Source organism: Cercospora beticola, chromosome 5 (genome assembly GCF_033473495.1).
Source record: "Cercospora beticola chromosome 5, complete sequence".
Taxonomy (NCBI): Eukaryota; Fungi; Ascomycota; class Dothideomycetes; order Mycosphaerellales; family Mycosphaerellaceae; genus Cercospora; species Cercospora beticola.
Window position 1 is genome coordinate 3,041,505 of NC_088939.1, and position 27,261 is coordinate 3,068,765.

At 52.5% G+C, this 27,261-nt stretch overlaps 9 protein-coding genes across 9 annotated transcripts; 4 read left to right on the plus strand and 5 right to left on the minus strand.

Annotated features, from left to right (window-relative positions):
• Window positions 1–56: 56 nt before the first annotated feature.
• RHO25_008472 (uncharacterized protein) lies at window positions 57–2,040 on the minus strand (the record flags this gene model as incomplete). Its single annotated transcript, XM_065603059.1, has 5 exons — window positions 57–60; window positions 120–440; window positions 495–1,647; window positions 1,729–1,761; window positions 1,929–2,040. The coding sequence occupies 5 exons, from the start codon at window positions 2,038–2,040 to the stop codon at window positions 57–59; spliced, it is 1,623 nt and encodes a 540-aa protein (XP_065459131.1).
• A 3,450-nt stretch (window positions 2,041–5,490) lies between these two features.
• Window positions 5,491–6,141, plus strand: RHO25_008473 (uncharacterized protein; the record flags this gene model as incomplete). The annotated part of the gene is made up of 1 exon (XM_065603060.1): window positions 5,491–6,141. One exon carries the CDS (start codon window positions 5,491–5,493, stop codon window positions 6,139–6,141), a length of 651 nt encoding a protein of 216 aa, XP_065459132.1.
• A 361-nt stretch (window positions 6,142–6,502) lies between these two features.
• Window positions 6,503–8,678, minus strand: RHO25_008474 (uncharacterized protein; the record flags this gene model as incomplete). Its single annotated transcript, XM_023600609.2, has 9 exons — window positions 6,503–6,648; window positions 6,704–7,112; window positions 7,169–7,216; window positions 7,272–7,559; window positions 7,619–7,710; window positions 7,774–7,830; window positions 7,898–7,979; window positions 8,049–8,327; window positions 8,388–8,678. 9 exons carry the CDS (start codon window positions 8,676–8,678, stop codon window positions 6,503–6,505), a joined length of 1,692 nt encoding a protein of 563 aa, XP_023449421.1.
• A 528-nt stretch (window positions 8,679–9,206) lies between these two features.
• On the plus strand, window positions 9,207–10,310 carry RHO25_008475 (uncharacterized protein; the record flags this gene model as incomplete). Its single annotated transcript, XM_023600611.2, has 1 exon — window positions 9,207–10,310. One exon carries the CDS (start codon window positions 9,207–9,209, stop codon window positions 10,308–10,310), a length of 1,104 nt encoding a protein of 367 aa, XP_023449423.2.
• A 324-nt stretch (window positions 10,311–10,634) lies between these two features.
• Window positions 10,635–11,322, minus strand: RHO25_008476 (uncharacterized protein; the record flags this gene model as incomplete). Its single annotated transcript, XM_065603061.1, has 2 exons — window positions 10,635–11,141; window positions 11,197–11,322. The coding sequence occupies 2 exons, from the start codon at window positions 11,320–11,322 to the stop codon at window positions 10,635–10,637; spliced, it is 633 nt and encodes a 210-aa protein (XP_065459133.1).
• A 2,646-nt stretch (window positions 11,323–13,968) lies between these two features.
• RHO25_008477 (uncharacterized protein) lies at window positions 13,969–15,383 on the minus strand (the record flags this gene model as incomplete). The annotated part of the gene is made up of 3 exons (XM_023600613.2): window positions 13,969–14,492; window positions 14,560–15,158; window positions 15,211–15,383. 3 exons carry the CDS (start codon window positions 15,381–15,383, stop codon window positions 13,969–13,971), a joined length of 1,296 nt encoding a protein of 431 aa, XP_023449420.1.
• Window positions 15,384–17,416: 2,033 nt separating this feature from the next.
• RHO25_008478 (uncharacterized protein) lies at window positions 17,417–24,538 on the plus strand (the record flags this gene model as incomplete). Its single annotated transcript, XM_023600614.2, has 3 exons — window positions 17,417–18,992; window positions 19,071–23,246; window positions 23,310–24,538. The coding sequence occupies 3 exons, from the start codon at window positions 17,417–17,419 to the stop codon at window positions 24,536–24,538; spliced, it is 6,981 nt and encodes a 2,326-aa protein (XP_023449418.1).
• Window positions 24,539–24,625: 87 nt separating this feature from the next.
• Window positions 24,626–25,282, minus strand: RHO25_008479 (uncharacterized protein; the record flags this gene model as incomplete). Its single annotated transcript, XM_023600615.2, has 1 exon — window positions 24,626–25,282. The coding sequence occupies one exon, from the start codon at window positions 25,280–25,282 to the stop codon at window positions 24,626–24,628; it is 657 nt and encodes a 218-aa protein (XP_023449419.1).
• Window positions 25,283–25,837: 555 nt separating this feature from the next.
• RHO25_008480 (uncharacterized protein) lies at window positions 25,838–26,743 on the plus strand (the record flags this gene model as incomplete). Its single annotated transcript, XM_023600616.1, has 1 exon — window positions 25,838–26,743. The coding sequence occupies one exon, from the start codon at window positions 25,838–25,840 to the stop codon at window positions 26,741–26,743; it is 906 nt and encodes a 301-aa protein (XP_023449427.1).
• Between the last annotated feature and the right edge of the window lie 518 nt (window positions 26,744–27,261).

Consider the following 27,261-nt stretch of genomic DNA (forward strand, 5'->3'; position numbering starts at 1 on the left):
TGAGCTATGCCTTCGAAAGATCGATCGACGGAGCGATCAGACATGTAAGCGGGCTCCTAGCTACGCAACGGTTAGATGCGATGTTCGGAGGCAAGAAAGTGTGGTGACACTTTGCTTACCTCCTCTGCATCTGCGCTTGCGCCATCTGACCTTGTTGCGGCATTCCGGGGCCGCCTTGGCCCATGGCCATGCCATATGGATTGGCATAATGTTGAGTATCGCCGGCGATTTGTTGCATGGCCATGCCAGAGATGCCTTGTGCTTGCGACACTGGGCAGTCTTTGTGCGCCAGCAGGAGAGTCTTGAGCCCAACAATTTCCTCGCGTAGCTGAGTAACGGTAGCAGCCAGTGCATCGTTTTCAGTGCTGAAGATCTCGACTTTTTGCTGGAGGTTAGCCAGCCATTGCTTCTTCCGCTGTCGGCATTTGAGGGCGGCGACACTGTCATTGTGTTAGCAATCTGGTATCGAAGAAACAAGCCAAAGTGCGTCCTACCGATTGCGCTCCAAGAAGTTCTTACGCTTCTCCTCATCTGTCATCTTCTTGCCATCCTTGCCCATCTCCTCGGCTTCGGGGCTCATGTCGTCCATGTCTTCGGGCTCTTCCGACTGTGTGCTAGCACGCGCCTTCTTGTTGGCACCTTGCTTCGATGAACCCTCGTCATTCTTTCTCTTGCCATTGGCCGCACCCTTACCAGCGGCACCCTTCTTGCCACGAGCGTTGCGCACGTTGGCCTTGTTGTCTTCTTCCGAGTATTGGTCAGCATGCTCGGTGCTACCGGACATGTTGCTACCAATGCTGCCCTTGTTGCCTCGCTGGTCTTGCATGCCTTGTTGGTAGCCCTGTTGCTGTGACATCGGGTAGCTGGTCGCGTTTCGTTGTTGCTGCTGCTGACCGCCAGCCTGCGCCAACATGAATAGACCGTTCGCGGCCTCGTTGCTTTGGTGAGATCCAAACGGATCTTGGTTATCTTGCGCTGCGCTCTGACCGTTCGGGTTGTAGGGCTTGCTGTCAAGATCTGGCTGAATGTTCGGGTTCTGTTGCGCTTGCGATGTCGCGGGTTGACCGAGGCCGTAGGTATTCTGAGAGGTCTGAGCACGGGCAGTCATCGCGGTTCGGTGGAAATCAAGAGTGCCAGGCGTGGCACCTCCACTCTGTAAGCTGCTGAAAAGGGCCTGTGAATTTGGCGATGGCTGTGGGAACATAGACCCGCCACCGCCGGGCGTCAAACCAGTTCGAAGCGAAGATTCGTTCGGAGTCGGGAAACTACCAGCGAAGTGATGGTCGCTGTTGAAGTAGTCGTTGGAGCTGGTCGGTCCGGTGAGCATAGCCGGACTGAGAGGGCCTGAGCGAAGGGAACCGGGCCAGCCGGGCGTGTTGCCAGGAATGAGCGACGCTGGCGATGTGAGACTGGTCACGCCTGGAAGTTGCGTCTTGCCTGGTGTCTCTGCGGGGTTGCCAAATGCGCTCTCGAATGGATTGGGCTCCTTGGTCAGATGGGATCCGTTGCTCGACACACCAAAATAATCGCCGTCGCCGTTCTGGGTGGGTTTGGGCGGTGGGGCGAGCGGCGCATTGGCACCAGTAGCAGCAGAGTCTTTGTTTTCGGGCTCTGCTTCAGGCTGCTTGATCGTAGGGACCGATGTCTCTGTGCGAATGTTAGTGGCGACCGACGATGATGTGGCAAGTGCTCTGTGGTCGCGGTGATGCGGCAATGGCGGCGACGTACCCGACTTCTCGGATGGCTCTTTCTTCAAGATGTCTATACAGCAGTCAGTTGTCGTGAACTTGCGCGCCAATGGAATCTGCCTCGTGCTGATAAAGCCTATGATGCAATCGAGGCTCGCAGGTGAATTGACGGTGAGCGGTCGCGCAACTCGGCGGCGATGCCAGCGCAGAGAATTTTGCAGTGTTTGGGGGATCACGTACCTGGCGCCTGCAACGAATTGCGATTAGAACGCGGCGATGCAGTCTGGCTCTTCGTGCTCAGGTGTGGTGAATTGGCAGTCGTTGTTGATGATCGAGTAGCGACTGCGGCCATGATGACGTCGGGTGGCCTGTATCGTGCTGGGCGCTGCCAGGTGACGACGATCCTCGAACCTACTGCCTTACTTCTTCCACCTCTCTTCTTTGCACTCTCTTTCCACTTTGCCGTGTGCAACTACGACGCCGGAGCACTGGACCTGGTCAGCAAACGTGTGCACGCCGGAGTGTGCAGTGCGCATGGAAGGGGAGGAAATGGCGTGGCTGCGACTTGTCCCATTTGGGCCGCGTCGACTTGGCCAGCAATTCCTGCGCGGTGGCAAAACTCCTGCGCGTGGCGACGCAACACCTCTGCGAAGCCGTCGCGGCCTCCCCAATCCCATTGCACGCGGTGTAGGACTCACCTCGAGTGCGCAGTTGGCCTTCCTCTGATGGACAGCTGGTCCTGGCGATGACTTCGGTCCTGGGGCGCTGGTGACGTAGGTTTTGCAGCGGTTTCAAGGAGACGCGACGAGAGACCGAGCAAGTCTCGATGACAGCGGCCGCGTAATGCTCCAAACGGCCTGGGTGCGGGTTCCAAAAAGTGCTCGCGGTGGTGTCGTCCAGCGCAAACGCCCTCTTTTGGTAGTACAACGTGACTTGCACGCGATGTTCGACAATGCGCGGTGTTGATGCGAAATACGTCAGCGGAGGGAGTTGAGGCAATGAGGTCAGAGTCTTCTTTATGGAGGAAAGGAAAAGCTCGGCAGATTATTAGTGAGCGACTGGGCGCGCGAACGCGCAAGTGCAGGTGCGGCAGCCGAGCACGGCCCCCTTCCACGCTCCTCAAACACCTCGACTCGCAGCTCCGGCGCGCTTCTATCGTAACACCCACGTCAACCGCCGGCCTCGAGCCACCCCCTTCCGCTGCCTCGCTGGGCGTCGTTGCTGCTGCTCTTTGTGCCTGCACAACAATTCGCCATACCGCGTCCTCAAAGCCCCGTTCAGCGCTGAAAGAGGTGGTTTGAAATCATCCCGTTCACGTGACCGTCGAAACGGGACTCGCGGCTACGATCTCCTCGATGCGCTCGATCGCTGGCCCAACAGCTCACCGAGCCTCATGCGCGCCCTCGATCTTCGCGGATACCGCTCCACGACCATATTTCCAACCACAACATTCATTCGCAACACAGCAGTTGCGCGTAGATGGCCCAGACTCACCACGAGGATCACCCGTCTCCATCTCTCATGGGAATTTAAACATCCTGGAGCCTCTGACGTCTTTCCTCCAACACTCCGATGATAATCCAACAGACGCAACAGAGTTTTTCCCAAAGCTGCAATCCGGACACAGCTCCTCGTGGGCCGTGGCGCGTTTAGGCGACCTGTGGATCTTTCGGAACTGCACACTCCATGGCATGCATTGAGCTTCCCATTCGCTCATGCCAATTCTGATCTTGCAGTATCGGAAAGCCTTCATCCAATGCGCTGATCGTACAGCATCCAACAGGCCACCCAAGGGCCTCGGAATTGCTTTCAGATGATGCATACTGGAAATGCCTTAAACAGCATTGGTATGGCAAAGTCTCACGCCATTTGTGGCGCGACTCGAAGCTCATTTCACCTTTACCGTTAAAACACAGGGCAGAAGATGCACCACGTCTCAAAAGCGGTCGGTACCGCTGCGAGCTCGACAGTGGTATCACGTCCTCCTCTGCAGCTTTTGCATCCCGTCGCTCGCAGCCTCTGCAGCTGCGACCACGCAACACTGAGCTGTGGCGCGACTCTCCAACACTCTGGCATACTTTCGTGACTCGAACGCAGTTAGTCAACGAGCGCAGGGTGCCTGGTGGGAGGGCAGGGAATGTTTGACACTCCACGAGGCTGCGGGGCCTGTCGCTTCATGACTGCGACGCAGAGCAGATTAACAGATTTCTCGCCTTTCACATGCACAGAACTGGCGCTGTGGCATGATTTGATTATGCTTTTCTGCTGACGGCCGTGCCTTCCCTGATAGTACGCCTTGCCATGCTCAGTCTCTCTGTTCGACTGCCATACCACCTGTGTGGCTCGTGAGGCTTCAGCCCGCGAATGAAAATAAGAAAGGGTCTCTAGCAAGGTCCAGGACACCATGTCAAACGGCACCATGTATAGCACAGGGTGCATGGGAGTTGTCAACAGGTGAGGTTGAAATAGCCGTGCTTGTGACGTCTAGTGAGGATCGCGACTCGCACCCACCCATCCAACCACTATCCACTTTCACATGAGGGAAGATGACATATTGCATCATAGGACATCTGGAAATACACCATTCACGGCCAGCATTGCGAGCGAATGTGTTGCGCCAAGGGAGATAGCGGCTGAGCTCATATGCACCGATCTCACATTCTGTATCTCAGGCGACCGCACAGTATGCATGGCACTTTCTGAAACGCATCTCGACTCGGTCGGTACTCATACTGCGCATCAGAGGCGAGCGACGTTGGACGAGCTATCTGTCGCTTCCTGCTGAGGACAAATTGACATGATACAAGACATACGTTTGTCGAGCCATGTGAGCCACAAAGCGTTATTCCGAGCACAAGTAGCAGCATGCCACACGGATCTGAACCCTGCGCGGCTATCGAGACACCATGTACTACAATCATTACTACGACGGACACTATGCTAAAAGCAATACATACGAGTGCATCTGTGGACTCTTCATGCTGATTCTACGTCGGCCAGCTGATTCCGATCGCCCGACTTGGTCTTCATGCGCAGGTATCAACTTTCTCAAATTCGACTCATCCAAAAGTCATCAAGATCGCCACGCAGATGAATGATAGCAGCTTTTCCGCTTCAGTCATGGTTGAGTTAGCGCACAATGAGCGCTGCATGTGTCTCCGGAGCACTCAACTCAGTGTTGGCGCTGGAAATGGCACATCCCACTCCACAGTGCCATTTGCACCAACACTTCTCAATGAATCGCCGGCTCCGGACTACCTCCGGAAAGCAAGACAAAAACTAGGATTAATATTGCATACTTCGCCCGGGAAACTCGAGTGCGCTCTCAATCCTCGTATCTCCGCCTTGTGCAGCGTAGCTAAGGCGCTTCGCCTCAACAAGCGACGTAGCTGTGGGATTGATTTCGCGAGAGAGATGCAAAGTGGACATATTTCCGAGTTTCCATTTTGCTGTCCGCAATCAACCGAACTGGTGCATACAGAGGAGTCATTCCGCATTGCCTTTGCTGCAGGTAATCCCTATGTGGCGAATCGTGGAGTGCTAAAGCGGAGCACCTCAAAAGACTGGCGCGAGCTTCGTTCTCCTTGTGCAACATCCTGCCCCAAGCGATAGGGCCTCGTACGAGCTGTTTTCGCCGATTTCCCCGGCAAGATGCACGAAACTCATCGGCCAAAATGAGCCGCGCGTGATGCGAATCCTGGACTCTGCATATAAGACATGGCATCGAGCGCATATAAGAACCTAGTCCTGCTGGCACCCCGCACGATCTCCAGACCTGTACGACATACAACAACGATTGAGGATGCGCAGCTCCTACGCTTTTTGCTCGCTCACACTGTTTCTGGGCGAAGCAACTTGCAAGCCTCGAGCCAAGCACAATGGACGCAATAGACTCAGTGCGTCCATCAACGTGCGCTGTAACAAGGCCGCCGATGGCACTCAACCAAATTTAAGCACGCCCTCGTTCGGCTCGAGAGGGATCGTCTTCACAGTCTGCACAGAGCGAGAAATCGAAGCACCGATTGAACTCGTCTACAACACGACTGTTGACTTCCACAACTACCCTGCCTGGAATTCTTTTGTGATCAAAGTCGATCCGACACCAGGATATTCCTTAGACACAATGCCGCCTCCAATCAACACAATCATGATCTTCACCAACCAGGGCTTGGTTCCAGGTACCAATGACACAGTACAAAGTACTGAGCAACTGTCATTCGCAGACGCCAATGTCGACGGCAATAGTCTGGTAGCGATCAGTGCATGGAAGTCGTATGAGCAGGCTGAGCACCCTAACATCTTGACTGATTTGGGGAATGGCAGAACGAGATATGTCAGCTATGATTCATTCTACTACGACATCAGTCAGCAGTCTTTGCCGTTAAAAGACGCTCTGCAGCGTTTATTTGATCAGCAAGGGGATGAATTGAAGGCGTTCGTGGAAGCAGAATAGAAGTCTCCGGGATGGACGAAGCGGCGTTGTGTTTGAAAGATGATGACTTTCGCTGTCTGCGACACATACATCGTCGACTTCGTTTTCTGCGCAGCCTCAGCTACATTCCTTCCGCCGAAGCATGCATTTGCGGATGTGTAGCCCAGTCGAAGCATCTCGACACTCTGCACACCGCAACGCGGAGACTGCTTCGAAACGGGCACAGCCAAACGGGAACAGCCAAACGGGGATAACACAGCGTTATACTTGGCGTTATCGCGCCGCGTATCCAAAAGACATCGAAAAGACACAGGCCGTGGTGTGCATGAGGGGAAAAGAAGTAAACGACAATTTGAATGACTTTCGCAACCACAGCTTGAAGTTAGATCGCGTTTGTATCGAGCCCTGTTGATCCGTGCCCCAAGATCAGGTCAACTTCCTCCGCGATAGCAAGAACCTGCTCCTCTTCTAACCTCTGGCCAACGACCTGAAGACCAATGGGCATGCCATGGAAGAGTTCTGGGTCATCTGTGCGGTATATCAGTCAAGTCTCTGCTGTGTGGGTTAAAGAGGCTTAACTTACACTGCTTTGCCACTTCTTCGTCTAGTGGATTGAGTGGTGTTGCCGATGCCACCGCAACATCGACGGCCTTATCGACGGTCGTACCTGACCGCACCGCCACTGCTGAATAGTCCAACACGTTCCACACTCCAGTGTACCCAAAGTACCGGCCCTTGGTTGGCTTATGAGACGTTGTTGGTGCAGCGGGAGCAATGACCGCATCGACGCCTGTGGACTGCCAATATGAAGCGTAACGGACTCCATAGTCATACTTGCGAGTCTCAATGGTCCAAGCGTCGTTGAGGCTGCTGACTGGCAGATGGCCGACTTTCTCACCATACGAGATGGCCAACTCTGGCACAGGTGGCTCACCTGATACTTCTAGTTGGGAATGAATGTCCTTTCCTCCATCTGCTGCGAATGTGTCCCACTGTGAACAGTCAGTCATCAGTTTGGCGACTGATCTGCGGGTCTGATCTCACATACCAGGCTTACAAATGCTTCTGCATGAGCGGGAGGCTCCCATTCTATGACCTGAGATCAACGGATCAGCAGTGTTGGAGAAAGACGTAAGGCGCGACTGGAGTACCTCATGTCCCTTGGCGACCAAGGCTTTCACAGCCTCATCGACGGCCCGCGCAACTGGTGGGTGTGGTCGCACCATACCATCGCTTCTGATCACGCCAAATCGAAGCTTCTTCGACGCAATCTTCTTTCTTGTCTCGTCTTCGAGACCCTGGCGCCAGGGCAGAGGCACGACATTTGGATCGAGTATCCAAGGTTGCACATCGAGCATCGTCCTGGTCAGGAGCCTAAGGTCTTGGATGCTGTGGCCCATTCCACCTATTGCCGAGCGAACGACGGATTGCCCCTCCATCTGTGAATGATTAATCCCCCGCGGCGGTGATCTTTGCGGAGTACATGCTGGTAACTCACACTGTTCGCAACCCTCAAACAAGAAGTCCGGTTGTGAGAAGGCTTGAGTCCGACTATGCCGTTGAAGGCGCACGGAAGACGAATGGATGCTCCTGTAAAGCGTTGCGGATCAGTGATCAGACTATGCAAGAGCGAGAGCATCCACGACAACTTACCAACGTCGGACCCAATGCCCAGAATACTACCTCTCAAGGCGAGCAACGCAGCCTCCCCTATTCAAGACGGAACACTCAGCACGTATGCCACCTCGTGGGAACATGATTTGGTAATCTCGCTTACCTCCTGACGAGCCTCCTGAAGAGAGTAGTCGATTGTGCGCATTCTTGGTATACCCTACGATGTTGTTGTTCGTTTCAATCGCCTACCAGACAGATCAAAGTGAGTCTGTGTCGTGATCCGACGTCGCACGTCACGGGGGAGCTCAACGTACCATCAAACTTGTCGGGACATTTGTCTTGCAATAGAACACTGCCCCCAGCTTCCTAAGGTCAGACACGAGCTGCGATTCAGTCTCTTGGGTCTCCGGCTTGCCAAGCCAGGAAACATATCCGAGCGATGTATCAACGCCTTCGATGCGGAATTGATCTTTCAACGAAATGGGCAAACCATGAAGAGGACCAACAGTCTTGCCGGTCTTTGCATAATGCTCATCAAGTTCAAGAGCCCGTTGTTTGGCATCGGCGAAGAGCACTTCACTCAAGCAGTTGGTCTGCAACGATCACAAGTCAGTACGGTGATGCACAGCCGGACGCTCTCAAATGAAGCTTACCAATTGATGAGCGATGGTTGCACGATGACTGAAAGCTTCTGTGACTTCGACTGCCGACAGATCGCCTGACGCGATGCGGGACAACAGCTTGCTCGCAGATTCGATTTCGGTAATTTCGATCTCTTTGGGAGACAGTCCCTCTCGAACAAGCCCAAAAGCAGAAGGGACAGAATCGGCCGAAGGGACACTCTGAACCTGCCATTGCGAGGGCAGAGATGCCGCGATCGCTGCACGCTTCTTGCGAGCGATTTCTTCCCAACTTCGCTTCGGAGCCAGCTCTTCTTGCGTCATGATTAATGATATTGACGAATGGCGATGGTTGAATGACTTGTCTTACCAGGCGCTTCCGGCCCTTATTATGTTCTCGAGAGAGCGCAGTTGCTCTGCTTCGGTGCTACAATTTCTTGGCTTCCCTGTCTCACGAGCAGTCGAAGTTAAGACATGGTACGCGTAGCGTCCGTGCTAGCGTTTGATGGCTATGTGACAACGTGCAGTAGCCTTGGCCAGGGTCTTATGCAAGACGCAATTGATCTACACGACGCAAGCGTCGCCTTAACAAGAACTCTCCACTTGGCGAATGCTTTGCGAGACGTGGCGGTTTGGCATTTGCAGTTCCTGGCCCATTTTGCGTGATTGCACATGTGCCCAACACAAGTGGGGCGACGTGGGAATATGCCGGCTCCATGAACGGCAATGCGACTCTGTCAAACAGCAGCCTGTACATGGGAAGGAGATTACAAATGTATAGAAGATGGAAGAAGCATTCGCAGCAGAGATTCGACAAGCACAGCGCAACACAAGTCGCAATTCAGATCAGATATGGCTCCATTTGCCTTGACTTTCTCGTCCGCCTCAGCGGATACGGCATCCGCGGTTCAAGTACAGAAATATGACGATGAGAAGACTTCGAGTGGTGAGCTGGCAGCGGGCGACGTCTTGATACAATTTCTTGCCATTCCTGTCAATCCACAAGATTTGATGGCCATTGCTGGAAAATATCCCATTCAGCCTGTCTACAGCACCGCCGATGGGTCTCGAATCGCAGGCAACGACGGAGTGGCTCGCGTGGAGAGCATCGGACCAGGAACCAAGTCATCGCTGGCAGTCGGAGATGTGGTGCTGCCAAAGCGTCATGGGCTGGGAACTTGGCGAGATGTCGCCATCCTCCCGGCTGATGCGCTCTTGAAGATTCCCCGGGATGTGGAGCCCGTCGCCGGAGCGTTGCTCAAGATGGGCTTTGCACCAGGCTATTTACTCGTTGAGGACATGGTCACTCTGCAGCCTGGAGACTGGATTGTGGTGAACGCTGCGTTGGGCGTCATCCCTCAAATGGCGATCCAGTTTGCTCGCTTGCGAGGCTGCCGCGCCATTGCGGTGGTGCGGTCTCGGGGTCATGAGGAACTGGAAGCAGCGCGCGAGCTGTTGCTTGCAAACGGCGCCGCGGTGGTCGTCAGTGAAGAGGAGCTGGAGGAACGCGGACAGGACGCAGATCCTAAGCTCGCGGCAGCAGTCAAGGGACAGCTCGTGAAGCTGGCATTGGACGCGGTATGGGGTCCAAGTGCCGAACGTCTGGTACGCCTCCTGGCTCCCAATGCGACGTACGTCAACTATGGCTCGCTGGGCGGTGCAAATGTACAGTTGAGGCTCAGCCAGGAGCAGATCTTCTGGAAACAGATCAAATTCCGCAACTTCCGCTTCTCACAGCAGCTGGCGTTACGCAACGATGCACAGGTGGAGGCTTTGTTGACTTGGTTTGTGGAACTGCTGCGAGAGCAGCGCGTACGGGTGCCACGGGTTGACGAGTGGCGTCTGCCGGGGGACAGTGATGACAGTACGAAGAGGATCGTACACGACGTATTGCATGCGGCGCAGAACAGGGCAGTGGGAACTAGGAAGGCAGTGTTTGTCATTCCCGAAGCATAGATCGTAAAATGATAGACAGAACGTATCTCCATCTCAGCTCGACTGGCTTGTCGCAATTTGCTGCCAACGTGGTTCTGTGTTCGATGTGTCTTTTCAATGCTCGCTTGCAATCAGACACTTGGTAGCATAGTGGTGTCAGAAAGACAGTCGTACGCATCTGCCATTCGAAAGTCGGAATCAGACAGGAAGTAACATCGGCAATGACGGACTCTTGTTCCCAAGAGCCTGATGAGAAGGCAAGACAGAACGCAGTGAAACTCTTAAAATCATATTCAAGGTCTATCTGATCATTCCTGACATGCTTTCAATCGGAAAGAGGCCGTATCAGTCCACGTATGTCTTCTCCTTCTCAATAGCAGCAGCATTGAACTTTCGAAGCGTGTCCTCAAGACCCGGGATCGGCTCGTCAAAATCGATGCGTGCACTGTTCATAAAGCGAGCCAGGAAGCCATAAACTCCATTCAAGAAAAATGCTTCTGTAACCACCTGGTCGCCCAACAAGGCTTTGGCCTCGCGCAGAGTATCCACAGACACAATATTGTTGGCGTTGACCTCCTCCACCAAACGAGCCAGCAAGCGCTTCCTGGCGGTGAACAGCTCGGCAGGGAGTGGCTTGCTTGCATCGCGAAGGGCAGCAAACTGCTCATCGCTGTATCCCAACACCCGTGCGACAGGCTCATTGACATCCCATTCGTACGGAGCGTTCAAAGTCGCAGCCGTGCGAAGCACGATCAGTTGATACTCGCTCGCTCGCAAAGCATTGTTCGGGCTCCAGCAAGAGGCCAACAGCTTCATGAAAAGGGGCATCTGAACCGGAGCGTTTGCGAGCAGCTGTGAAAGTGTCAAATGTCTGATCGCTGGCCCGACATGGACGTTGGGCTCGTACCTTGAAGATGTTCCGTTGGAATGGCAACGTGTTCAGGGCCGCCGCGACCTCTGGCGAGGCCTTGTCGGCTTCGACGTATGGGAGCAGATGCTCATTGGTGATCTTGCGTTCGTTCCAGCTGGCCATGGTGTGCAATGTTTCTTGTTCGTGTTGCCTCAGGTTCGATGAGGGTGTTGCTGCTGAGCTGATCGTAAAATTGTCCGCGCTGCTGGCTCGACATTTCTACTACGGCTTCTTGCGCCATCACTCGATAGTGTGATGCGTTGTTCGTGTCTTCGGTTTGCAATTCCCATAGTCCGTCCGATACAATGCTAGCACGGCTAGCGGATGTCGACACGCACGCAATTTTTCGTCACCTCGATCTCGACAATGTGACACTAACAGTAAGTTGCATCTTCGAGCGTTTCGAGAGTCGAGACTGAAGTGTACGAACCGAAGTAGCCTTGTGAACTCCTGTGGGTCTCCATTGGAAAGACCATCAGCGTGTTAGGCTCTCGCTACTGCAGGTCATTTGCATGGGTCCTCGTGGCACATCTGCCGATCAAGTTTTAGTGAAGACACTTGTCGTCACAGTGATCGACAGACTACACACAGTCAACGCGGATCGAGCCTACCCTGTTCTCAGCCTCTTCGCACGTGCTTTACCCTTGTGTGGATGCAACTTCCACTACTACTTCTGGTATCGTTTTGAGGCAGGTGGGTCGAATCGGGCCTGTCGCGAAGCCCGATCAGGAGGCTGCCCGCAGGCAACTTCCTCCAGTCTGAGAAGGGTATGGGATCGACCGTCCACTGTCCGGTTTATCCTAGCCGGAGTTTAGGCTAGCGCGATGCGACCTAGAGTAAGATATCCTAGTAGAGGCGTAGTAGTTCTAGGAATAAGAATTCTATTATTTTGTTTACTAGAGCTACGCTTAAATTAAAGACATTATACTACTAACTAGAATTAGTAGATATATAGAATAATCCTAGTAGCCTAATTTCCTAAACAATTAATAAATTTCTATTACTACTACTATACTACTATTCTCTTTACTAGTATCTTAGTTAAAAAGTAATATACTTCTTATTCTACTATTTATAACAAACGAGAAACTAGAATAGTAATCTTATACGCAGTCTATTCTATAACTCGCTAGATCTTTCTTCTACCAAAAGTAGAGTTTGTATTACTAGCCTCCTGTTTAGGCGATTTGGACTCGTATAGGTTACGTGCATTATCCGTATCCACCTGGGCTTCAGCTTTAGCAGGCACGTCTGCGTCGCAGCAGTCGCAACAACACTTCATCTACCGGCGGCGACATCGGATTGAACAGCCTGGGTTATCGCTAGGTGGGCTCTGTTCTTCTCTTGTGGATCCTTAGACCTAAGGCCTCGCGAAGATCTCCACCTCTTGCAAGTATCGCCTATATTGCCCGGTAGCTAGCAGAATAGCGAGAAGAAAAGCAGGCGCAAGCTCTTTGCTAAGCTCGGGCCTTTGACCCTGCTTGCGGTCCGGGCTCAAATGCTTCGAACACATGGTCATTAGCTTAGCACTGTGTGCCTGCAGCTGCGACTTCGTAACAAGCTTGATGCTCCAATGTCGCCACCTTCTATGCCATGGGGACATGGGGTCATGGGACCATTTTGATTGTACGATCCACTACAGTCTGCTAAGCCAACATCCACGTGTAGCCATAGAAGGGTCTCGAGAATTCGTGAAAACCCCGATCCGGCGACGACTACACTATCGAACACATCGTGCCAGTAGCAGGCCATTGATACCTTTCGGCCCTTTCATTAACACGCTATTGTCTTGGATACTCAACGTACACTGGTCTGAGACATGCAGTTTCAATTGCTCCCAGAACCTCATTCAGGGCCATCATGGTATCATGCGGAAAGTCGTCGGCAAGACAGCATGGCTATTGCAAGGTTCGCATTCGTGCAATGATGGCAGAAATCCTGATCGCAATGATGAGTTTATCCACAGCTATTACGCCTTGCTCTGACTCCGAGACACCTGTGATGCACTACACAAACCAATGGAGATGCGGAGGATGAGCACATGTCTTGAAATCGTGGAGATTGTCAAGGATGTGGGTCATGGTGTGCATAACTTGAGATGCGTGATCAATTTACTCACTGTTGAGGATATTGAACAAGCAAGTCAAGTGATCATCATCCATCAACCACTTTCGAACGATCGGTCGATTTGCTGTTCAATTGCAACCATCTACAGACGCATATACATAATTACAACCAAATCCTCTCGGCTTGTACATCATCTGTGCACACGCGCTTTTCGCCTGAAGAGAACATGTGTAGACTTCTTGATGCGGAAAACAAAGGAGGCACCTGGATCGCCTAGACTGATTATGTATGCCGACTCTACACTGCGGTGGAGTGACTCAGCACCAGTGGCTCGATTGGTTGACTGAAATTGTCCTTGTTTGGAACCACTAGCCTTGGCAATCAGCTCAAAAGCTTTGATTGCTTTGGAGCGGTCGATCGAGATCACTGTAGCGAGTAAGAGCGTGTAAAATTTGGGTTTGTGTGATCAATGTACTTTCAGATGCTATGGGAGTCATTAGAACATCCACTCAAACATACACCACCGTCTTGATGGCCCACCTGGCGTTGCGAGACGAAACGATCTGCAACGCTCCAAAAGTTTCTCTATCACTCCGGTCAATCTCTCCTCGGCTGCCTCAGGCTCCCGAGGAGATGTTGAGCTGTCCTTTCTCGTGAGAACGCTCCAACGATGCTATTCCTGAACTGCCGCTCTGCACCATTTCACGCCTTCTCCATCAGACCCTTTGCCTTGCCAAACCTTGCGACAACACAGACAGCCGTCGCTGCTGTCACTGAACATGCGCAGAAAAGCTGAAGACCGAGCCAGCCACCTGATTTCAGTATAGCGCCTGCCACTGGATTGCCCACCAGAATGCCGAAGGCCGCGAAGGAGAAACTCATGCCCATCCGAGTTCCAACCACTGACAAGCTTGGAGAGAGGCTCACCACTGTGGTGGGTGGGAGAGACACGAACGTGCCCGAGAACAGACCATAGAAGATGCAGAACACAAAAAGCCCTGCTTTGCCATCCACTGCAATCCAGCAGAACCCTAGGACAGCTGCAAGTGCTGACGTCGGGATGAGCATGTTCAATGGACCGGTCTTGTCGGCAAAGAAGTTCGGGATGATACGTCCAAACACAGATGCCGCGTTGAGCACAGGAAGCATGTAGAATGCCAGAGTTGCTCCTGTGATCCCCTTGTCCGCTGAGAAGGTCTGGATATAGAAGAATGGGATGTACATGCCTACACTAGAGTCAGCATATGCAACATTGAAGGACGTGTCGCATTCTCTGTGACGCCTTTGACTTACCCATGAAGCCAAAGAATTCTGCGATGCTGAATGCGGTGAATGGCAGCTCGCGGAAGGCTTGCAGATCAACCAAACGACGCTTTTGAGGAGGCAGGACACGGACGCGCATCACGGCGACGCATACCAAGGTTGTCGCCAACATGATCGAGGCAATGACAATGTTGGTGTTGCGAAAACCGATCCGCGGTTGCAACCTGGCGAACACGATTGGGTAGATGATGCCACCGATGCTGCTCCCACTGGCTGCGATACCTGTGGCGAACGATTTCTTCGTTGTAAAGTAAGTTGAAACGATGGCGACGCTCGGAATGAATAAGCATCCACAACCAAGTCCAACGGTGATTCCTTGTGCCAGCATGAACTGCCAGTATTGTGTGCACAGACTTGTCATGTACTGCCCGAGGATGATGAGGAACCCTCCTCCGCAAAGCAGGTGGAAAAAGAATCCAGCATCAAAGAGGGGCCCAGTTCCAACACCGATGATAAGCAACAGAAAGGCTTGGATGGATCCGATCCAAGAGATATCCGATTCCGACACGTTGCTCAGGATATCAGTGGTGTAGTATGTCTGAAAGACGCCGAAGCTGTTGACAAGTCCCCTGTAGTCATCATTGGTACCTCGTCTCATTCAAGTGCTACTATAACACGCACCAAGTGTTGAAAAACAAGATGAAGGAGCCCAGGACTTGTAGCCATGCTTTCAGTCCTCCATTTGGAGGCGCAGAGGATGCTGCAGGTTGGGCTGGCGGAATGGGTACCGTTTGTGCCTCCAAAGAGGAACTGCTCGAAGCAGAGTTGGACTTTTCCGCAAGCTGCTGTGCCATGTTCAACAAGTTACGTCTCAGGATAGACGAATGTCAAAGACTGTGAGGTGTGAACAAGCAAGGAGACGTCGAGCGAAGGACTGGTGTGCCGTTGGATCGACACAAAAGCCTCAAAGAGCCTCTGCACTGCCTGCACGGAACAGCTCATTGCTTAGAAATCCAGGGCGCTAAAGGGAACATACTAGAGCGTATAGCACAACAGATTGAAGGCCGTGCTGCCAACTTCTCCTGCAGGGCCAACGAGGCCACCGGAGGCGATACGCGAGCCGCGGAAAAGGCGTTCCGATGGGCCTCAGATCTGCGACAAGCCTCCAGCCCCGGCTTTTATCCTTAGTGCTATGGGTCATATTGCCACGATTGCGAACAAGAGTTCTAAGACTTACACTAGCGTGGTGGATTTCTACAAGGGACGGGTGGGACGGGTGAATCGTCGGATGATGTTCGGATCGTCCCGCCCGCCCACTCTATTCTTGCTGCATGCAACGACACCTCGTGCATTGCACTCGCCATTCGTGGCAGCCTGCGTCGGACATGTCATGAGACTTGACATCTGTCATTGTCTCGCATCTAGTGAGTGGATGGTCATGCAGTACAGCCTCAAAAGCACCCCTGGGTCCATCGCTATCGGCAACCGACGGGATGTGACTTTCGCTTTGGGCATCCGAGCATAACGCCTTCGAGGTCGGATATTGCGAGCAGATAATGGCGTTAGCCTGTGTCTCGTTTCCCATGCGTGCTACTCCAGCTAAATAGGACCTAGTTCTGCTACTATCTGCAGTTATTATAGGGTATATCTACTAAAACGAAAAGTGCTATACTAATTTCTATTAGAAATTAATTCGTTTAAATTTATTAGTAGCCTAGTAATATAATAAAGTATAGATAGTAGTAGATTCTAAAAGCTAAGTATTATATCGAACAAAATCTAACTATACTATTAACTAATTAATAGTTTAATATCTAGCTTTATAGGAAGTTCAAATTAGATTTCTAGATTATTAGTACTCTATTATAGCTTATTTTTAATAGCTACGATAAAGTACTAGTATTTAGAATATTTCTACTATAGTATAGTATATCCGAGATATTTCTAAAGAAAGCGAATTTATAATAAGTAAGTAAACTCTTTATTATAACTAGAAGGCGTAATAGTAAGAAGAGTACGAGTAGATAGAGAGATACGTAGTCGTACGAGGTATCTAAGAGAGGCGTAGAGGCGCGAGAGACTAAATATAAAGAACGAGCGCTAAGGCGCTAAGGAAGTAAATAGGTACCTTAGGCATTAGGTAAACGAGGCACGTTTCGTAACACCCTTAACCTACTTATAGTAACTTACTAGTAGAACTGAATTCGACACGTATATAGCTTACTATCACGGGTTAATAATCCAGAATGTTTACACCGCGACCTAGGGGCGTGAATCGAATCGCTTAGGGGCGTACCTGCTACGTCGATTCCCCATCGATGCAGAGTCAACACCAGACTGGGAGACACCACCGCTTCGTTCGCCCTTCGGGCTCACAGCTGCTCACTCGTTACCTAAAAGAAATATGCCATCTTTTTGCGGCCTATGGATTGCGCGCTCGGATCACGAACATCGTCGTTCCGCTCGCGAACTCGCATTACCCAGTACTCACCTCGCTCGTCAGCTCGCCTCGCTTGTCCGACACTGTTCAGATTGCTCGAATTGTGTGGGGCTGTCACGTCCCCCAAGACCCCGAGTAACGCTCCGAAGGCACCAGGATATGCTCACGAAACAGCGGCGTTGGGGCAGTTGTGCACCAGCTTGGATTGCAAGACCATGCGAATACTCGGAGACTACGCATGCAGGGCGACATTGAGCAATGAGCTCAACAAACAGTGGGTTGACAACATTGATTGTCGTTGTCGGCACTAGTCGCCCAAGCCGAGCAGGAAACGAATGCCAACATGAAAAGCTGATAAATCGACCGCTGGAATGCCATTTCCCCTCAGATTTGCAGCTCTGAAGATCATTCCTCCACACTCTTTCTTACAAATCCACATCGGCATCAATGAAGGACGTACGGGTCGAAGAGCTCTCCACGGGCCCGCTTTTCAGTGTGCGGGAAGCACTGATCGAACGCGTTCGTGAGGCACAGATTTTCTGGACAGAAGCGTTTCGGGATGTACATTCGCGGACACTCTTCACCACCTCGCCCAAGCACAACATATCCAACCAAGATTGCACCTTCACTTTGAAATTAGACGACAAGCAGTTGCAGGATCAACTGCATAGGGTGGAGAAGGAATGTGGCATTGAGCGTAAGATCCTCTTCGAGGCACTCTGGGCTATTGTTGTTCAAAGCCATACCACATCGGAAGAGGCGGTGTTCGGTGCCGCCAACCAAGCTTGCAGCCTACTCGGAGAGTTAAGAAGCACAGACATCTATCCGTTGCGGATCACCACCAGCCCGGACACCAAGTTCGTGGATCTCGTCTCCGCAATCGAGGATTTCCATCGGAGATGTTTTCGACATGGCTATTTCGGCTTGGCAGAGATAAGTCATCTTTTGCCAGAGGCTTTGCAGAGCGCGGTCTACTACTCCCTGACACCGCTCGGTAAGCTGGACGATTTACCACCTGTCCCACTGGTGTTGGTCATCTCATCCACTTCGACGCTGCAGCTCTCGTTGCATGCACGGTCAACAGTGGAGCCCCGTGAGGCTGAGATATTACTATCACACTTTGTCGTGGCGCTTCAAAGTGCGCTCTCGAAGCCCTATCTCCCTCACGCAACAATTTCGAGCATCAATCTCGCTTCTCTTGAAGAGCAATTCACGACTGTTCGTGCCAATCGCAGCAATAACCCCGAGCATGCTTCCACAATTGTGCATCTGTTCGAGGAGACCGCAAGAAAACATCCAACCAGAATCGCCATTGAGAATGAACGACACGATAAACTTTCGTATGACGAACTCAACATCATGTCGAACAGGCTATCTCGGAGACTGCCAATCGACAAAGGTGACATCGTGCCTGTCTGCATGGATCGCTCCACCGACTTGATCGTCACTCTGCTAGCCATCTTGAAGGCTGGATCCGCATACACCGTGCTCGATCCTGACGGTCCGTCCGAGCGAAATGCACAGATTGTCGCCGCTTCTGATGCCAAGGTCGTCATTGCAAACGACAAATATGCCGAGCTCTTCGCAAATGCAATTGAGGTGGACATTCTGTTGACCGCGTGCCGCCAATCGCAAAGTATGCACGATGGCTACAATCGGCAAGTGACAATCAGCGCTGACGACAAGTCGTACATCATATACACCAGCGGCTCAACGGGTAAGCCTAAAGGCGTTGTGCTTACCCACCGTGCAGCAACAAACGGCATGCATTACCACAACCTCAATGGCAGGAACCGCTGGTTGCTCTTCTATAATCCCACATTCTCTGCGGCGCAACGTACCATGCTCTCGACGCTGGTCCATGGCGGCACCCTCATCGTTGCACAGAAGAGCGCCATACAGAGTAATCTAGCTGGACTGATCCAATCCATGCGAGTGCAAAGTTTGGGTATTACCCCTTCGGCGCTCTCTACCATCCGGCCATCCGATGTTCCGACACTCGAGCAGGTCACTCTAGTTGGAGGTATGTCTTTTTGATTCAGATTCCGCACATCTCGTCATGCGCTGACCTGTGGTGTTCCAAAAGAGAATATCTCACCAGCTTTGGTCACGGAATGGGCAGATCATGTCGACCTGCGAAACACTTATGGTTTGAGCGAAGTGACCCAGCTCAACTTCGGCACTCGTCTTACGTCAAAGTCGAACCCGAGGGTCGTCGGGCGACCATCAGACACCACAAGCGTATATGTACTAGTGCCAGGCACGACGGAGCTTGCACCAACAGGCGTCGCGGGCGAACTTGGCCTGGCTGGTCCACAGCTGGGCTTGGGTTATTTGGCAGATCCTGAACGCACTGACAAAGTGTTCATCGACAACCCTTTCGGCAGAGGCAAACTTTATCGTACCGGTGATCTTGCTAGGATGCGTCATGACGGCTCCATTGAGATCCTGGGTCGTATCGATTTCCAAGCCAAAATTGCTGGTCAAAAGGTCGAACCTGCCGAAATTGATGCGGCATTGATCAAACACGAGGACATTCGAAGCTCTATCACTGTGGCTGCCGATGTTGCGCAGCGGAGAGCCTTGGTGACGGGCGTTGTCGTACAAGCCGCTGACTGGACGTCTACGCTACAGAGCATTCGACGTCATGCAGAACTTCTGCTCCCAGGTTATATGATACCATCTTATTGGTTGCGCTTGGAGGAGGTCCCCAAGAACATCAACGGCAAGGCAGATCTGCTCCGTTTCCGAAACATGGTCGAAGGTATGACTGTCGAGGAATTGTTGGAACAGTCGCTTGCAACTACCGGAGGCAGCACTGCCGTGCAAGACCCCATGGAGCAGTCGATCGCAAGCATCTGGGCCAAGGTGTTGAACTTGGATCCATCACTGATCAAAAGAGAGCATAGCTTCGTTGCCCTCGGGGGTAGCTCGGTCCAGGCTATCAGAGCTCTCCAAGAGTTGCGCAAGGCAGGGCTGCAGACTACTCTGAACGACATCTTGTCTGAGATGTCCATCGCTCAAGCGTCATCAACGTACACGAAGCTTGTGGGTAACGAGGAGCAAGACCTCTTACCATTCGAATTGATCAAGAGCGAGGATCTCAAGCAGAGCCTATCTGTGGATCCAAACGTGATCGATGCGTACCCAGCAACCGCGCTGCAGCAAGAGTTACTCTCATCTCTTGGCACCGAGCACGACCACTACATCTACCGTCGGATATGGGATGCGTCAGGCCTCGATCTGGAGAAACTCAAACGCAGTTTCGAGACCGCCTTCGAGCAAAGCGACATACTCAAGACCAGCTTCATCGTGAACGGCCGAGATATCTTCCAAGTCGTCAGATCAGATGCAAAACTGCCATGGACCGAGACTGATCTAGACCTCGAGACTTTCATCGCCCAAGATGAATCTATTCCGATGTCCATGGAAGGTCCACTCTTTCGCATCACACTGATCTCGAGGCAGCTCTTGGTAGTGTCAATGCACCATTCATTTTTTGACTTCTGGTCGTACAGATTCTTGTACGAAGACGTCGCCAGGATCTATCAGGGACTCGATGTGCCTCCGCGAGCTCCATTTAAGCGGTACATCAGCCATATCTCTGGTTCGGATGAAAGAGCCTCTCGCAGATTCTGGAAGAAACAGCTCACTGGCGCAGAGCAAACGATGCTCAACCATCACCCAAGTACGCAGACCTCAAAGCTGTCGCGCAAAGTCGCATTGGGAAAGATACACGATCAAGGAAAGACTCTTGGCCTCACCACCGGGGCAATCCTGTACACTGCATGGGCCATTCTGCTGTACAAACATACTGGCCACGCGGATGTGACATTCATGACATCCCTTTCTGGTCGAGATGCCCCTGTTTCCAACATCGACCGCATAGACGGCCCAACACTCTCCATGGCACCATTGAGAACAACGATTGATCCTGAGCAGAAAGCTGCAGACATGGCAAAATCCATCGGTGCCGCCGTCAGGCAAGTTGCCGAACATTCTCATTACGGCCTCCGAAATGCACTGTCTGCTGCGGGCCTACAACAGGGTCTCTTTGATACCTTTCTCAACATCCTCATCAGTCCACAGCAGGATCCCAGCGTAGAAGCTGTCTTCAAGCGCTATGGGCCAGAGTGGTCGTGGGACAATGCCTTTACGACCATGGAGGTGGAGGAAACTCCAGAGCAGCTGGTATTCCGACTATCCGGGCGTATGGATGGTCGTCTCCTGAGTTACGTCCTTGACTCGTACATCCTCATTATCGAGGAGATCGTTGCAGACCCGCATCAAAAGCTGAGTGGCATGGATGTCATAGCACCGGCAGAACGAGAGTATTTGCAAAACACCTTGAGCAATCGGAAAACACTCAAGACGCCTGCTCCGGAGCTGTTGCACGCTCGCTTCGAAGCTCACGCCACGAAAACTCCTGATGCAGTTGCTATCGACTGGAATGGCGCAGACCAGGTCACTTACTCCGAGTTGGACGATCGAGCAAATCAGCTTGCGCACCATCTCATAGAACAAGGCTGTCGTGTTGGCGATCGAATTCCACTGCTTCTGGAAAAGTCCATCGACACTATCGTGGCAATCCTGGGAGTCATGAAAGCTGGCGCCGCGTATGTTCCGTTGAATCCAGAGAACCCAGTGGAGCGCAATTTGTTCATCATGAACGATGTTGAGGCTAAAACCTTGATTATGCATTCCGTGCATGCTGACTTTTGCTCGCATCATGACCTGCCTACGATCATGATTGACCAATTGGACCTCCGAGCATCTCACACATCAGGGCCGGTGGTATCAACGACGCCTGGGGACCTCGCTTACATCATCTATACTTCTGGTTCATCGGGCACTCCGAAAGGTGTCAAGGTTCCGCATCGTTCAGCTGCAGCGGCAGTGACCAGCATGGAAGTCGCCGAGGGTCGCGGAGCAGGAGCATGGCGCACTCTCCAATTCGCGAACTATGTCTTCGACGCCTCTGTGCAAGACATATTCAACACGCTCTCTACGTGTGGCACACTTTGCATGGCTCCCCAGGACGAGATGCTCTCCAATCTTGCTGGCAAGATCCAGTCAATGCGAGTGAAGCAAGCCATAATCACGCCAACTGTGGCAAAACTGCTCAAGCCAAGCGAAGTTCCTACAATGACGACGCTCATCGTTGGCGGCGAGCCTTTGACGAGTGATGTAGTTTCTGTTTGGGGACCCGATCACCAGATCCTGAACGTGTACGGACCGACCGAGACCAGCATGGTCGTCACGACGAAAGACGTGCAGCAAGGGGATCTGATCTCCAACATCGGTGCACCATTCCCAACAGTGATGGCCTTCATTGTTGACCCGGACGGGCTCTCCTTGATACCATACGGAGCTGTCGGTGAGCTTTGCATCGCTGGGCCTCAAGTCACAGATGGGTACGTCAACAGGCCTGATCTGACCAGTGCCGCATTTGTGGACGGCGAAGAGTTGGGTGTCGACAAGCTGTACCGTACCGGTGACCTCGCACGTTGGCTTCCCAATGGTGAGATCTCGTGTCTAGGTCGGAAAGACGGCCAAGTCAAGATCCACGGCCACCGCATCGAACTCGGCGAGATTGAAGTGGCACTTTTGAAGACGGGACTCGTCGAAGAAAGCGCAGTCGTAGTCTCAACTGTCAATGGAAAGCCCACTCTTGTGGCATTCTGCGTTTTCGATACTGCGGAATCCTCAGCCATTCGGGACGCTGAAGAGCACGCCGAGGACATCAAACTCCTCCGCGAAGGTCTAACACATTCCGGATTGACGCCATACATGATACCAGGTGTTGTGCTGCCTGTTGGTAGTTTGCCAAAGCTTCCAAGTCGCAAAGTCGATCGAAAGACCCTCAAGAAGCAAGTTGAGCAGTTGGACGCGGCATTCATGCGCCAGTATAGCCTCTGCAAAGGACCTTCACACGCTCACGAGGCACCAGAGACTGAAAACGAAGTTGTCCTTGAAAAGGCTTGGAGCGCGGTGCTCAATATTCCCTTGTCTGACATTGGACGCAAAGCTGATTTCAGAGCACTTGGAGGCGACTCGATCGCTGCGATCTCGCTGTCGAGCCATGTCAGCCGTGAGAAGTTCACTCTGAGTGTCAACAACATCCTCAAGCATTCCCGACTCGACGAAATGGCAGCGAAGATGCAAGCGAAGAGTGCCAATGGGAGCTCGCAGGCTAAACCGGCGTTTGTCGTTCCTACAGAGGCCTGGGCTGCCGCAGAGGCAGCTGGTCTCAATTGGGAGTCTGATGTGGAATATGGTATGTGGTTTGCCCTAATGTGATCGCTTCCGCTCAGGCTTACATTGCTGACCCTCGCAACAGTCTACCCGTGCCCGCCAGGCCAAGCTGAATTCGCCTCACAAGGATCGCGTGATGAGCAGATGTGGGTGCTGATGACTGTACGCCGCATGCCTGCTGGAACGGACTTGGACAAATGGATCTCAGCCACAACAGAGCTTATCCGCATCGAAGATATATTGCGAACTTCGTGGCTCTGTCTTGCCAGTGGGGACTGGGTCGGTGTCGTTCTGCGATCAAACAAGCCGCGCCTGGAAGTCATCGACTGTGCGTCGGAATCTGCGTCGACTGAGATTATCGAGAAGTTTTGGGCCGAAAAATTTGTGTTTGGTGAACCCTGGATCAAGTTCGCCTTGCTCAAGTATCCCGACGGCTCATTCGACACTGTGGTGAAGCTCAATCACGCCGTGTATGATGGTACGCTTCTTCGTATCTTCGATGACCACTTTGGGGCCATTCTTGCCGGTCAACCCATCCCGCCGCATGGCCAATTCAAGGACTTCGCCTTCCACATCTACAACTCCGACAAGGCGCAAACACTAGATTTCTGGAAGCAGACCATGGCTGACCGCCGGTCGGCATACCTGTCCGAGGCCATTTCACCTAAAATCACGGCAGCCAAGCGCAGTCTCATCGACACCCAGCTTGATGACCTCGTATCCAGTACAGGAGTCAGCCAGTCTTCGATTTTCCAGGCCGCGTATCAGCTCTGGCTCAGCCGTGCCAGCGGAGATTCCGATGTAAACTTTGACTACTTGCTCTCAGGCAGGAATATCGACCTTCCAGATCCTCTCACGATAAATGGCACGCTCGCAAACTTCCTTCCCGTCAGGCACAAGATCGATCAAGACAGCTGCACCCTCCAAGACTTCCTCCAAGCCACTCAAGACGGCTTCTGGGCCATGAGTGAGAACGGCAACGTGGGGTTGCATGATATTTACGCCGCTGCTGGATTGGATCGCCAGGCCTTTGGCAACCGCACTTTGTTCCTCTTCCAGCCCTTCGAACCTGCGGGCGCGCCAGACGAGATGAGATGGTTGATCCTGGCCAAGAGCCGGGTGCGAATGTATCAGCCGTATGCTCTGGTGGTAGAAGTTGCGAAGGCTCCAGAGGGAAGGCATAAGTTGGCAGTGATGTACGATGAAACGGTGTTCGACGTAGAGAGGGTGGAGAGCATTGTCGTGGAGATCAAACGACTTGTAGAGAATTTCGCGAAACCTGGGATGGAAGGTGCGCTGCTGAAAGAGTTTTAGTGTTTCATATGTTTTATAGATAGATACCTTACCGCAACGCGATGCATTTCATCTGGGACATATTGAACCTCCCTGTTTTTGACCCATCTATACCTTCGAAGTCCTTTTCTTGCCTGGCCTCAACCACATGCCTTCAGCCATCGCGTGCACCACGCCACCTTCACTCTCAATGACTCCCTTCGCCCATGCCTTTCTCCCATTGTCTTCCACCTTGGTCACCCAACTCCTCACCATGACTGTTCCAGGTGTCTTCACAGCCGCCTTGAACGTGACATTCAACTGCACAGTGAAGCTCGGTGGACCGTCTTCCAACTTTGCGAACGTCATGCCAATGGCTCCACCCAATGAACTGTCCAGAATACAGGAAATTACGCCTCCATGTAGGAGATCAGGATGAGCATTCAAGTCGCCACCAAAGGTATAGAAGCGGCGCATCTCGCCTCTTTCGGATTCGGACGAGGAAACGAGGCTTTCGCTACTGCTTTTGCTGCTGTAATCCTTGGGAGGTCGGAACAACGTGAGTAACTGGCCGATCGTGGCCTCAGTATTCCAGGTCTTGCCCATGAGCGTGTGACCCTTTCCATCATGAGTTACTGTGCGCGATTGTGACAGGATGCGAAAGGTGGGGTCTTCGATTGTGGGTTTGGCGTAGGGCATGGAGAGGAAGTGGACCACCGTGGAATTCGGGACATCTTTCGGGATGCGTCTCCTCAAATCCGTGCTCAGAACGGTTTCAGCGGCCATGGCGGAACTTGATGGCCGGCTTCGATAAGGAGCGTGATTCTTGATGCCATTGTGTTGATGGCAGTCATTTGGTGGAAGATGTGTGTGGAAAGAAGAGCCGAGGCTGAACGTTGTCAAGAAGGCTTCGTCAAGGCTCAATGCCAAGCCACAGTCTCCGTCATCTCCTTTGCATCGTGCACTCCTTCACCTGCACCTGATGGAGACATTCTCATCGGCGGAATGCGTCCGTCGCATTACTCGGCCCCCTCCAGCGTCGGACAGGATGCTTGACGCGTGCAGTGAGGCCACGGGCGCGTAGTTACTGTATCTCCGCCGCGCAGGATCAGGAAGCAATACGAACAAAGGCTAGCGTATCGAGCGCAATGCCGTGCTACATACCACATCTACAGGCTTTGTCAGTATACGGAGATCCTTCAATCTGCTGATGAGACAGGTTACGTCCGGCGACATGATGTATAAAGGTGCAATTGTGCTGCTCGACAAAGATGTCACAACACCCAGCTTACCGCATCTTCACACAATCGAGTCACAAGCACTATTTTCACTACAGTAACCATGAAGGTTTTCATCACAGGTGCGTCGGGCTTCATCGGCCGCGCCGTTGTCTCCGACCTCGTGAAACATGGCCATGAAGTCGTAGGCCTCGCTCGCAGTGGTGCCTCGTCCGAGAAAGTCAAGCAGATTGGCGGTACCGTTCTCGAAGGGAATCTGGAAGACGTGGAGTCACTACGCAAAGGTGCAAGAACATGTGATGCGATCATCCACTTGGCCTTCGTCCACGACTTCTCTTCGCCAGAAGCCTATCAGAACGCGACTTTGGTCGACCGCACTGCCATATCTGCCATGGGCGACGAAATAGCTGGCACTGGCAAGGCTCTAATCATAGCGTCTGGTACACTCGGGTTCCCACAAGGTCAACTTGCCACCGAAGATACTGAGCCGGTGCGAAATGGGCCAATGTCCGATCGCACAAAATCAGCCGACTTGGTCCTCCAGCTTTCCAAGGAGAAGAACATCTGTGGAATTGTCATCAGGTTCTCGCCCACCGTCCACGGCAAAGATGACTGGGGCTTCATCACGATGCTAGGAGAAGCTGCCAAGCGCGACGGCTTCGCTACATACATCGACCAAGGCACTTCACGATGGTCCGCTGTCCACCGCTATGATGCTGCTACTCTTATGAGACTTGCGTTGGAGAAGGGAAAGGCCGGAGCAGTCTACAATGCTGCTGCAGAAGAGGCAATCCCCATGAAAGACATCATGACCGCAGTCGGCGCTAAGTTGAATCTGCCGGTAAAGAGCAAGACGACCGAGGAAGCTCAGCCTTCGCTGGGACTTTTCGCCCACATCATCAACTTCGACAATCCGACTTCAGCCGAGAAGACGCGTAAGGAGCTGGGTTGGAAGCCCGAACACCCGGGACTGCTTGAAGATATCAGGGAGAATTATTTCACTGCATAGGTGTTCTCTGGGTTGGATACGGGGAGCGAAACTTGGTCATCTTCACTCTCGTTAGGTAGATATCGCTTCCAGAGTAACGTGTCCTCGTAAAGTCTTCGAATCTCTTTACTTCGTGCTAAAGCTTCAACCTAGCTATTTTCGCTACGATAGAGCTGCAACTCTTCATCGACACGGCGTAGTATCAAAAGGGAAGGCATACTGTCGCTCTTCGACCTTCGGGCCGACTTCTGGGACGTGCCAAGCTCGTTAAGCATTGGAGATTGGTGCAAGCGAAGCATTTGTGGGGAGAGCTTGTCCTCCACCTTCGTCTCCGCATCATCAGACGGACAAGACGGAGCGCAGAAGCAGAGCAGAAGACGCTGATCACTGCCACCATGACGCCAGTGATACTGCTCTCGGGGCCATTTACGGTGCAAACACCCAATCGCGCTTGCCCTCGGCCATCGAACAACCGGCGACTCGAGATCGCTTCGCTGTCGCTAGACCTGTTCCTGAGCAAACAGCTCGACGACACGCGC